Consider the following 13,317-nt stretch of genomic DNA (forward strand, 5'->3'; position numbering starts at 1 on the left):
ATAAGTAACTGTAACTTAATTGCAAATCTTTTTTTACAGTAACTGTAACAGATTACAGTTACATTTATTTTGTAATTAAATTGTATAATTTAGTTACATCCACAACACTGATTATTATATTATATTATATTATATTATATGTGGATTATTTGCTGTGGTGATCCCTTATACATGCATGTTATAAATGTTAAGATGTAATAAACTCTTGTTGTTGTTGTTTTTGCCACATTAGTAAAAAGCATGAACGCCTCCCATTTGTAGAGAGCTTTATAAACAGGCGGTGGGCCTAAAAGCTCTCACATTGTGTTTAATCTGTGTAAAAAAAAATTAAATGACTTTAGGTGTTATTACATATTTCTGACTCTCTAACGAGTCTTTTTGAAGAAAAGTCAAATAGACGTTTTATCTGTCTTTGGGACAATTATTAAAAATCATTAATCTCCGAAATGAATGGAAGAATAATGGTAAAATGCTGCCAAGTGTAGAACCGTTAAATTGAATTCAAATCTCAAAGGGTTTTTAGACAGTTTTTTTTTTTTTCTGAGCATGTTATTAACAGTAAAAGCGTAATACATTAGCACCCTAATTAATTTATCAAGTGTTAACCGGTGGCCATTAGTCCTGCAGAAAAACAAAAGCATCCAAGAACCTTTTCCCCATTGATAACTGAATTGTCTGTGCATATCGCCTTTGTTCAGGCTACAAATGGACCTCAAATGCTGCCGCTCTGTTTTTCTATAGAGATCGTAACGGTAGCATTTGACGGACAGGGGCTGTTTCCTCTATGTTCTTCTACTGTGTCATTCAGCCTCCAGTCAAACAGCCCATGCTGAGCAGAATACTGTTGTGCTTTTCCTTTTGTCCTCCTATTTTCTCTGCATCTCCCTTCGTGCTTTCTTGTAACAAGAACACAAGCCACTCTCAGAAATGCCGAGGCCTGCTGGGATGAATCCAGATATATTTCTGTTTGAAAAGCCCATGTTTTTTCATGATGCTATCCCTTGCCGAGACACCGGCGATTCCGCTCAAAGAATAAAACATGATTAATCAATAATCGATAAGCCACGATTAATAAATAAGACTTAGCTACGCACGTGCCAGCTTGACCGTAATCGCTCAGTGATTTGACACGACCCGCATTTTGTGTTTTCTGTATTGACGTCTGTCTTATTGAAATTCAGTTGCCTGTACTTTATCTGAAAGGCAAGCAGATGCTCATTAACTCGCACTGTCTTGTCGTATCTGCCTCGTGATTGTGAAAACAAAAATAATCATTTCAGTGCTGCATCTTAATGAGCGGTTTCTCTCGCCGCTACACCCAAACAGAAACAGGCTCTTGAACATCAGTTGACCTGCACCCGAAGCCAAGCCTATCTCTTTCTCTGTCTTTGAGCTAAACTGCTTTCCGCGTCCCCTTCTTTTGTCGTTCCTAGACCTTGGCGAGTCCAGTCGGAATTAAAAAGGGATGGTTTATTTTGTTTTAGCAGCCTTCCTAATTAAGTCGGCACTTGATATCGTAGGAAATATCTTGGCGGTATGCAGATTTGGTTTGGAGAAGGTAAGGGAGAATCCTCCTTGGACGCTCATGATGAAGAAGCCGACGCCGCATGTCGAATGTAATGAGTTGAAGCATCATCAGAAGAGAGCTGAGCGATCAGGGCTGGACAGGAGTCAGGACACATGTTGACCATCGCTCACCTCACCCATCCGATCAATAGCAGTCATAATGAAGAGTGCACAGGGGCCCGTGTCCTGCAGCTATCTGTATTGCTTTAAAACCACTGCCTTCTTTTTGGCTTGCTGACAGGAAATCTCCCTGACAGTGATGTAGAGATGTTCTGATACGGCTAGAATCCTCAAAATGTTGGAACCTGAAAACACACATCGGTCAGTATTGTATTCTCAACAGAACGTAGATAACATAAAAAATGTTCAAACTGGGAAATTTTACAATTGTATGCAAAAAATGAGGTAATTTCGAATTTGATGCCCGCTACAGGTCTCAAAATTAAGGCGTATTTACCATGGTGTAGCGTCTCCTCTTCTTTTCAAAACAGTTTAAAAGTGTCTGGGTATCGAGGTTCTGAGTTTCTGGAGTTTTGATGCTGGAATTTGGTCCCATTCTTGCCTGATATAGGATTTCAGCCACTGAAAAGTTTGCGGTCATCTTTGACATATTTTTTGTTTGATGATGCACTAAATGTTGTCTCTTGGTGAAAGATCTGGACCGCACGCAGGTCAATTCAGCGCCGGACTCTTCTACTGCAAAGCCATGCTGTAATATCCGCAGTATGTGGTTTTCACATTGTCCTGCTGAAATACACAAGGGCTTTCCTGAAATAGACGTCATGTGGAGGGGAGCATATGTTGAACTTAAAATACCCTTATATACCTTTCAAAACTTTTCAAATTTCAAAAAACGCCCCAACGTTTCCAGAATTCAGAAGTTTACATTCAATACAGCTGAATTCGAAATTTCATTCAAAATGGCATTATGGAACCTGTAATTAATTGCATAAAGTGGTTGATCCTGCTTTGACTATTTTTATTGGTGAAGCAAAAGTAGACGTTTCTAAAATGTTAATTATTCCTCAATATTAACTTTTGCTCTAAATATTGACATCCATTTACATCGCTAACCATAAATAGTAATAGCAGCCTTATTAAACACCATTATAGTAATGTGGAATTGAGCATTAACCAGCCACTGACTCTCTGAACTTTAAGCAACAGCCGTTTAAACTTTATCAGCTAAGCCGGGAGGTTCTTTGAAAGCAACTTCTCTGTCTATCATGCTGTTTTATGTTATATATTCTATCTGCTGACCTTGAGAACAGCAAAGAGAGATAAGAAAAACTCTAAATGTAACACTGCATCTTTCAAAAGCGAAGCCAGTTGTGCGCGGACCTTGAAATGTACCGTAAGATGAAAAACCGCATGGAGCAGTGCACACTACCTTCTGTATGTATAAATAACCCCCAGATAGAAAACTTTCAAATTAAAAGTGCATACGCTACCTTGAGTTAGAATCAGTGCCATTCAGTTGAAGATTGAGTTTTCGTTGAAATAAGTGACCCTGACCATCGCACGGTAAGACACTAAAGTGGAAACAGAGGCTTTTATGATGCCCCATTGGATTTGGTGTCTCTATGTCCACAGTCACCCAAGCGCTGCAAATTAGACTGATGAATAACCAATGCAGCCCCGTCGAATTAACTCTGACTCGTTTTCACCTTGTCATATTCATTAGATTTATTCTGCTATGACTGCTATATGAAAAAAAGACCTTTTAGGGGTTTTTTTTGTTATTATTCGTTTAGCATGGGTTTTTCCAAGAGTGAAACTAGTTCTCTTTTCTTACTTTTCTTTCTTTTTTTTAAGATTGAGTTTTTCTGTGACTGACAGATGCCAAAAGTCCAGCCCAAATTTTCCAGGACATTGTAGTGTATATAATATTTTTGTCCAATTTATTGTTCATTGAGTAAAAGAAAGGAACACTTAACAATTAGCCTTAACGAACACCATTAAAATAAATAAAACATCAATAAAACATAATTAGATGCCAATTAACAGTAAAAGATTGTCTAGATTTAACTCGATTAATTATTCTCAAATTATTCCCAGACATGAAAATATTGCTTTATGAAGAATTTTTATGGTCAGTGAGATTGATAGGAATACTAAGATAAAAAACAAAATTTTTACTTTTTTGTAAAATATATCATTAGGGTTTTATGTTAGTACAACATCAATATTGTAACTTACTTTTGTTTTAGTACAATATTTTGCCATTGCAACATTTTAATGTAACAATAAACAACTGCAATTGGATTTATGTTGTACATTGTATTGTTTATATTGTATACCTCGTTTTTCCATATTTGGAGTGCACTAAAGCAGCAGTCAATAAGGTTTTTAGGGCTTTATAAATGAAAATCTTTTTTTTTACGGTCACTATTGTGACTTCTGGGATTAAATGGGTTAATCCGCTACTAGGAAACTAGAATATTGCACTGCTAAGATCGAATCCTTTGATGAAAATATCTTCAGACAGACCTCTCCCTTTGGTGTTAGGATGGCGTTTAGGAAGTCCAACCTAGTTTCAGAATCTCAATGGCGGTAGAGTAGTTTCCTCTCAGGGCCTGAGATCTGAATGAGTGGCGCTGATAGAGGCTGAAGTACTGCTTCAGTGGGCAAGCCCAAGTGGCCTGAACCGTAGAAACGTTTGAGCGGTTTAGGAGCCATTTGAGTGGGTGACCTGACAAAACACGTCAGCTAATGTTTCATTTGTACATACACTGCCCAGATTGTGGGTTAGTGGGATGAATGGGGGAACAAGCTCACCGCTGGGGAGAGAAAACACTTATTACACATTACTGACAAAAATGTGTAGTTACCTAATGTAATGAAGACGGTGGACTTGGAGTTTATTATACAGTCATTACACTATATATTACACATAATGCTGTCATACAATTAGTTGCACCATTAATTGCAATGTTATAGCTTCAATAGTGTCTATCCTATACACAATATAAATAATATCTGAAATTATAAGAATAACTACAATAATTTAGCAGAAATGCAAACAAGAAATATAAAGACCAAAATGAAAGCAAATTCTAAATAAGGAATAAAAACTATAATAGCATCTCAGTGATAATAAAATAACAGCGGTCCAATAAATGTGGCTAACAAATCCGATACGATAGACCGAACATGCAAGAGATCAGTAATGAGCTCGGTATAAACAGGCATAACTGCAGGAAGAATGAGACTTCACAAACATTGAATGACTCAGACTGCCTTATATCAGAGCCCCTCCCCTAGAGGGAACCTTCAAGGTTAACAAAAAGAAGCATAACGCCGCAGTACACTGGCAAGGAGACAAAAAAAACCTTAGATGAGAGGCCTTTTTTAATGGATGTCAGTGAAGAAGAGCCTTCGGTACTCTAAATGAACTGTTCCTTCACAGTGTTTGGCAAATCTTTAGTGTTTTCCAGTATGGAGTTTGTCCCTAATGTATGTTTCTGAAATGTAATTCCATATTTCCTCTTTGAGATCTCAGCCATGCGCATATCGCAAATGGCAGTGTAAGGGTTACGCTCTAAAACCAAAACGTGAATGTGGAGCTAAACCCTCGCGCGTGAAACACCCACACAAAGTATGTCACCGGTGCAGATCAACGGCTTCTGAAGACACATCCAAAGCGTCGCAACTGACCTCAAATCAGCACTGAAACCCAGCCGCAAACCTAAATATGCTGTGTCACGCAAGTCGGTTGATTGACCGTTACGAGACGCGCGGTGATATTGAGATTCTAGCGTTTCCTATTAAGCGAGAATGCCCCAGGTACTCCGCCTGCCACTCGCACGCCACGCAGCAAGAATTCATATACGCTGCGCCGCTGCGGCTTCATTGATGTCCTGTTCTCTGGCATGTTGCACCGTGGCAGATCAATATGACCTTACCTCTGCTGCCTGCTTCTTTGAAACTTAATTACTGATATTCAGCTACAAAGTCATCATGGTCCGGCTGCCAATATTCATTGGGGATCATTACCAGCCTAATAAAACCAGTTATTTATCGGCTTCTGAGCTGACATTCAACCTATCTCCATTTTCTTTTCTGCTCACAGAGGCGCAGGCGAGGAAAAAAGCACACAAAAAAGCATAAAAGCATGTTATTTGTCTTTAAACTAGATGTTTTTTGTCCTTTCCGATACACTTGATTTTCTGCACACGCGTCACGGCGTAGACCAATGGCTCTTAAAAAAAAATAAAGGTGCTTGAAGATGCAATAAAAGAAAGGTTTTTTTTGTCTAAATGGTTCTGTAAAGAATGTTTGAAGAACATTTAATAAACATTTTTATGGTAAAAAATGATTCTTCAGATATAAAGCGGTAAGAAAGAGATTTGTGGAACCAAAAATGGTGCTATGTCATTGCTTTGAAGAAGCAAACCTTTATTTCCTTGTAGAGAAAATGCAATACCAATACAAAACATTTTATTTCTAATCCGTATGGTTTTTATATAGCTCTTTGCATCTACAGCAATGTAAGATGTAAATCAGTTCAACTGGTGCGCACACCACAATTTATTACAGTGCGAGAGAGGTGATCAACAAAAATTATTCTGTTTACCCCAAGTGTGTGAGCGGCATCTAGATGCTCGATTTCACGAGACATGATTTGATAAAGCCTCTAGACAGATGGAAGAGCTATTATCAAATTTCGAAATACATTAATATTAATGCGGCTGAATTGAATTATACAATAACACGTAGACCTACAGTGTCGTCCTTTCTAAAAAGTTGTTATTGTGGCGTTTTCTGATAGGACTCTGTCACAGATATGCAAAGGTGGTGCTTAGCTTAAATGCTTGGCAAACAGACAGTATAAGGACAAACAGCTGCAATCTTGACTTGCTGTCACTTTTTATCCGCGGCGAATTACGAAACATTGGCCACAGCGATTGTCCCTACGGTTTGGAATTGAACGACTCGCTCGAAGGCACACCAGTGATTTTGTTTAGTTTAGTTTATTGCATTTATAAGCACGGCTGCAAATGAATCAGCCAAAGATCACGCGACGTCTCTTTATTAGATCGAGTCTAAAGCGCCGCGTTGTTTTATCTAGTGGTATTTCAACACAGAGAAGGGGTCAAGGTTTAGCTGGTTAGCACGTCCCCGTTAGCACCCGGTTGTTGAATCGTACCACGTGGCGTGTCCCTTCATCACTGTATATATTTCCCAATTTCTAAAGAGCTCTTAAAGGCTTAGGGTAGTCACTATTGAAGCTAAAAGACAACAAGTAGATGTGTGATTATTTAGATGCCATATGTTCATACAGACGATAACTCCATAGTACCGTGGAGATTGGACACCACCTTGTTTTGGCTTACGTGAGCTTTAGTATCAGTTGGAGAAACAGTGACCCCTGGAGGCTAAAGGGTAATACTACACACTCCCTCACACACACAGGAGGGCTCTTTGCCAGCTTCCCCCCTTTAGCGTTTAGATTAATATGGTCCACTTTCTATCAGCACACTCGCTGTTAATGCAATCTGCACTGCTTTCCCAAAGCAATTAACGGAATGGATGCACTGCTGTTGTTTTATCAAAAACAAGTTGCATCCTGAAGCACATCTCAGCTGTTGATTTATTCATCTGTGTTTCACTTTAAAAGCCTCTGGCCCATCTCTTTTTTATAGAGAATGAGCCGAGGATGCGTGAAGCCCAGCAGGCAGAGGTGCTTAGAGATATGAGCTGTAACGTAATGTCACACAGGGGAGAAATAGAAAATGATGATTTGGAAGAAGTGCCGGGCAGCTTTATACAAGAAGGTGAAACAAGACAGATAGCCGAACAGCGATGAGGAAGAACGTCGGTGGACGCAAAAATAGTTTTGATGATTAGCAAAGTCTAAGGGTTGATAGGCGCGAGGATGCAAGCTATTTGTGTCTTCATGCGTGCTCAGGCTGACCAAGATGGAAGGTAGAGATTTACTGAAAAAGAAAGAAGAAGCTTGTTGGTATTCCTGCTGGAGATTGTAAAATATGATCGTGATAATAGTAAGTTGTCATTTAGCGGATGCCTTAAACCAATCGTTCTAAAAGAATCAGTGTACGCTTCTGGAGGGCCAGTGTCTTGTTGAGTTCAGCTCTAATCTGCCCGAGACACTTCCTTGGAAGTTTGTAGTAATCACAATCTTGATTAGGATTGCAGCTAAACTCTGCAGGATTGTGGTCCTCCAGGAACAGGATTAGACTCTCCTGCCTTACAGTATCCTGGGGCTGAAGATTGCTCATCAGTGGTGAATTTAATGGGAATGAACCAACAACTCAAAAAGGTTCATTCTAATAAAAAAATCCACTACCGTTTATGGTTCCTACTCATGTAATGATGCACCCAGAGCCAGGTGAAAACCTCGGAAAATCTGTGCCGATTCAAGTCGTAAGAGATATCAAACGGATTTTGATATAATTGAGGAAGGGGGGTTATGTGAATGCATCTCTGAGACCGACTGTCTTCACAAACATAGGTAGATGGTATTTTCTTTCCTTTGTGAATTTGCATTCTCTTGCAGCCCATCCACTTTTATGCGGTTATATGTAGCATTATTTGTCAGAACAAGTCAATTTGCTTCAAATGCATTTTATGTACAATGTGCAGTTTTCAGCCGGAAACATGCTGATATTTCTTTTGAAAAAAAAGAGAGAGAGAAAGAGCTCAGGCAAAACCTTAGATTTCTTATATGGAGAGATACGTTTATTTTATTTATTTTTTTTGTTTCAAATTTTCACTTTTTCAGTTTTTGTTATTTGACAGATAAAGAAACATTCATTATTTTTTCTGAGGAATAACTTTAAATTTTTCGACTTTTTCCATTTATGAAAAAAAAAGTGAGAAAATCATATTTTGAATCACATCGCGTTGTCATGCTTTTACTGAAAAAGAGCAGCATATAAATGTTCAGCAAAACAACTTCATTTGCATTCTCCAAAAAAAATAATAAATAAAAACTGGTAGTTACAAATGAAGGGTGAATAAATTTTCATGTTGGGTGAAGTATTGCTTGAAAGTTTTCAGTGACACTTCAAAAAGTTTATTTATTCGTCTTCTATCTCTTTTGCAGAGATCCCAACAAACCAGTGCCTCAGGACACCAAGTTCATCCACACTAAGGCCAATCGCTTTGAAGAGGTAGCCTGGTCCAAATACAACCCTCAAGATCAGCTGTACCTGCACATCGGCCTCAAGCCTCGAGTCCGGGATCACTACCGCGCCACTAAAGTGGCCTTCTGGAAGCACCTGGTCCCTCACCTGTACAACCTTCACGACATGTTCCACTACACCTCCACCACCACCAAAGTGCCACCGCCCGAGACGACCCAGAACTCCCTGTCCACCAAACGCCCGAACGGCAAAGCCTGGCCGTTCAACACCAAGCGGCCTCCGATGTCTCCGGCCTACAACAGCGAGAGCGGGAAGGAGCAGTGGAACGGAGAAGAGGAGCCAGGCCCTCTGGTGGTGGAGAACCCGCGGGATTACTCCACTGAGCTGAGCGTGACCATCGCGGTGGGAGCTTCGCTGCTGTTCCTCAACGTCCTGGCGTTCGCCGCTCTGTACTATCGCAAGGACAAGCGGCGACAGGAGCAGCACCCGCAGCCCAGCCCTCCACGAGCCACCAACACCAACGACGTCAACCGGCACGCCCCCGAAGAGGAGATCATGTCCCTGCAGGTCAAGCAGACGCACCACACATGATGCATATTGAAGTAGCTTTCATAAGCGCAGCACTGATTAGCTGACAGTGGTTACCAAGGAAATGCTGTATTTGTCATGTATTTCATAAGCTGTCAGAGAGTCATTTTACGTTCTCATGCAGGCCATCTGCTTTTCTCTAGTTTTAAGCCCCGATCAGACAGAACGCTTTTTGTGTGGTGAGAGGTGCCTGTTTTAAATTGTTTTCTATTGGCAATGAGCTTTCGCACGCTATTTATTCACCCGGAGCGCCTCACGTTTTAACCGCCTGCTGCTCCTTGTGGTTTTTCAGAAGCGCTCACTCATTGACTGCCGAGTAACGAACACTGTCAAAAGTATAAAAGACATCATCAGAATAGTCCACCTGCCATTAGTGGTTCAATCTAAATTTTATGAAGTGACAAGAATACTATTTTCAAGAAATCCAAAAAAAATAATAATACTACTGACTTTTTTTAACAGTCCGTCACTACGCGGTTTGCATTTAGCAGATACTCTCCAAACTGGCTCTACAGACTGCAAAAAAAGCTTTTTGGACAGCTGATTTAGCGGTTGCCTAGCAACATAAAAAAGCTGCTCTTTTGGTGGCAGTATTTGTTCTTGCATGTACTTACAGTGTAAGTAAGTACTGCAATATAAGGTAAGTGCATGGGGTAGGGTTAGGTTTAGAGGTAGGGGTATTACTTGTGATTACGTCAATTCTACAAGTACATAGTATGTATATGAGAAACAAGATTGCAAAATGTGCTACTGCTCTCTTTTTTTTTTTAAAAGTCACAAAAAAAGGTAGTATGATAGTATGATACCCAAAAAACATGTTTGTTTTGATCGTGGCCTTGTATAGCATAATTTGTCAGAACGAATCGATACCCTTCAAATGCATTTTCTGCACAAGGTGCATTTTCTTCAAAAAACATGCTGATATTTCGTTAAAAAAAACAATAAATGTCCCTGCAGGTCAACCAGACGCACCACGAGTGTGACGCAGGGCCACCCGGAGACCCCTTACGGCTCGCTTCGCTCCCCGACTACACGCTGACTCTGCGGCGCTCGCCCGACGATATCCCGCTCATGACGCCCAACACCATTACCATGATCCCCAACTCGCTGGTGGGCATGCCCAACCTACACCCGTACAACACCTTCACAGCTGGCTTCAACTCCACCGGCCTGCCACACTCCCACTCCACCACGCGTGTATAGCTTTATGGTCATCCGACAAGAGGGAGGGACGGGGGAAGAGTCTTCGGCTTCAATGAAAACACTGAAGCGAGAGGAGGGGGTTCAGGACGATGGTGGATACGAAAAGATTTGAATAGACTTTTGCAAAAAGCAGTGACAAGTTCTTTCCAGATGTCAAGTTGTGCAAACCTGCCAAAACAGAACTGCTCTCTTTCCTTTGAAAAGGGACGAGCGTTTCAAGCAGTATTTTTTCTAATCATCGTTTTAAAAGAAAAGAAAGAAACGCCTTTTTAAGCAGAACCGGGCGAATGGGGCGATCACTTTTTTCTTGAATAAATAACAAAAAAAAAATACAAAAAAAAAACAAAAAGGAAAGTGCATTTTATTTCCCATCACAATCTTTTGTGGGAAACATGTTTCAAAACTGTGGCCTCTAAGGTGACGTCTGCATAATATCGTTTGCTTTGCTTTTCGATTTCTTTTCAATGCCTTATAAAGAGCTGTTTTTTTTTCCTCTTAATTTGACGATCTTTCCCTGAGATGTGTCTGTGTGGAACGTAGCGATCTGACTCGGAGTGGTTGGATTCCGGGAAGCATTAGACAGACGACAAATATGGAAAGCGCTGGATCGAAACGGTAACCGCAACTCGTTTTCCAGTTGCATAAGCTCACATGTGGTGTTTTAACTTTTTTTCTTGGTTCTACTGAAAACCTTTAGTTTGAAGCTTTTCCGTTGGACAAGACTGGAGATGAAGACTTTTACTGTGTTTTGTTTAAGAAAAGTGCATCTTTTACAACAAGATTATCTATCGGCTCCTGTGTCAAATTCCCAAGAAATGCACACTTACACACAATGCTCAGAGCACTGTTTGACTGGTGTGTGTGTGTGTGTGTGAGAGAGATTCTGGGTGTGAATGGGAATATTTGAGTTGAGTCTGTGTGTGTGTGTGTGCGCGTGTGTGTGTGAGTTTTGGATTGCCTTTGCCATGTTTTCTGTTATATATTTGTGTGATGGGGGTGGGGCGGGGGGCTTCTTTACCACTGCATTGATTTTGTTCACCACAAGTAGTGTTTCAGCTGCGTCTACTGTCGTCTGTCTTTGCGAAATAGAACTTTTTGTTATTTTAAAAAAAAGTTACATATGTCTAATTTTGCTTAAGAATTACAAAATAAATCTATTATTTTACATGCAAGAGAAAACAATAGCTTAAGATTGAACTGAACTAACTGACATGATTCCATTGACTTTGTAAGCGTTCCTCTCGACTGGAGACAGTGGCCTCTTTACACTGAATAACCTGACTTCAGTGTTGACCTGTGTTTCTTTAAATATATATATAAATATGGGCATACATACATATATGTATAGGGCTTTTATGAAGATTTTGCTCCCATTGAACCGAAAGTGTAAATGACCATTATAATCAATTCTTATGCTGAAAGCACCAATATTCAGAGGGCAGAGCAGTTAGTGTCTGTGCTAGTTTTATCCTCTACACCATAATCTGAGGCCACAACAAGTGTCTTTTTAATAGCTCTATATGTATATTTATGTATAAATATATTTAATATTTATTTATGTATACCAGATGTATACATGCTGATTGTGCCATGTGCCAAATTAAACCATAAAACTGGAGAAGAAAACGGTTTCCAAAAAACTTTATTTTACCTATAAGTTTTATTTGTTGCACATCACGGCTAATGCATATTTGCCATCTGATTTTTGTTGCTTAACATATGAGGATTTTTTTTTAAATGAAGTTATGGGTGGAATAGTATGTTAAATCAGTAACACTTTACAATAAAATGTCATTTCTGAATATCAGTTAATGTATTAACTAAAATAAATGAACGCTTTTATTACAGTATTTGTTCATTTTTGCTAATGTTAGGGTTAGGGTTCATTGTTAGCTCATGTTAGTTCACAGCGCAGTCACTAATGTTAAAAAGCACAACTTGAGATTTTAATAACGCGTCACTAAATGCTGGAATTAACATGAAATAAATTTAATGAATGCTGTAGAAGTGTTGTTCAATATGAGTTAATGTTAACTAATGAACTTTATTGTAAAGTGTTACCGTTAAATCAATCATCTGTACGCCCATCTGTAAGCACTAAATATACCTTGAAAAATAAAATGCCCTGTGAAAACTCTAATAATGTACACACTTAATGATGAAGTCACTTTTTAAGCAAAAAAATAAACTAAACTGAAACATAGTTATGAGTTATCCTGGTTAGCAAAGAGACAGGTGTGTAAATTATCTTTATAATTACACACCTGCAGAATAAAAGCTAGCACTGCATACCATCATTTCAGGCGTCGGAAAGCTTTTATGGTTGGAAACTGGAGTTATGATCCAGTATGAATGTTCCGATAACCTACATGGATTGCACGGATGGCCGTTCCTCACAATAACTCCAAAAAACCCTTTATCGCCAGCAGCAAAACATGCATTTATCTACGGTTCTGACCTTCTTGAAACCCGGTTCGCTGCTGTTCAGCGTTTGGGTGCGTTCGGCCTGAAACATGAAGCAATAATGTGATTGCACCAAACTCTACTTTATAACGCATTTAGCGGAAATGAAGAATAAATACCAGTTGAAAAGCTCTTGAAACTGGGTTTGAATTAGACTTCGACAGAACTCCCAGAACCTGAGTCATCAGCAGATGAGAGTATTTATTACTCATGTGGGTGTTTAAGGATGTTTCGATGGCAGCTGATTCATCACGCATATTCAGCTTTTGATCCCTGATTGACTGAAGGAATATCACAACATGCATCATAGAAGTCTCGCAGGAGCAGCCGGGTTTCCTCGGATGAACCGGGGTTATATTACAGACGGCACGGATATGAGCAGATAGAA

General features: G+C 39.6%; 1 protein-coding gene across 1 annotated transcript in view; it reads left to right on the forward strand.

Moving 5' to 3' along the window:
- The window catches only part of LOC122358230 (neuroligin-3-like), a 53,156-nt gene extending 40,550 nt beyond the window's left edge, over positions 1-12,606 (forward strand). The window contains exons 5-6 of the mRNA XM_043258014.1: positions 8,636-9,242; positions 10,221-12,606. Of these exons, the coding sequence (XP_043113949.1) occupies positions 8,636-9,242; positions 10,221-10,466 (853 nt within the window). The 3' untranslated portion in view covers positions 10,467-12,606. The remainder of the gene's footprint in view (positions 1-8,635; positions 9,243-10,220) is intronic.
- Positions 12,607-13,317: the final 711 nt, after the last annotated feature.

Source organism: Puntigrus tetrazona, chromosome 14 (assembly GCF_018831695.1).
Source record: "Puntigrus tetrazona isolate hp1 chromosome 14, ASM1883169v1, whole genome shotgun sequence".
NCBI lineage: Eukaryota > Metazoa > Chordata > Actinopteri > Cypriniformes > Cyprinidae > Puntigrus > Puntigrus tetrazona.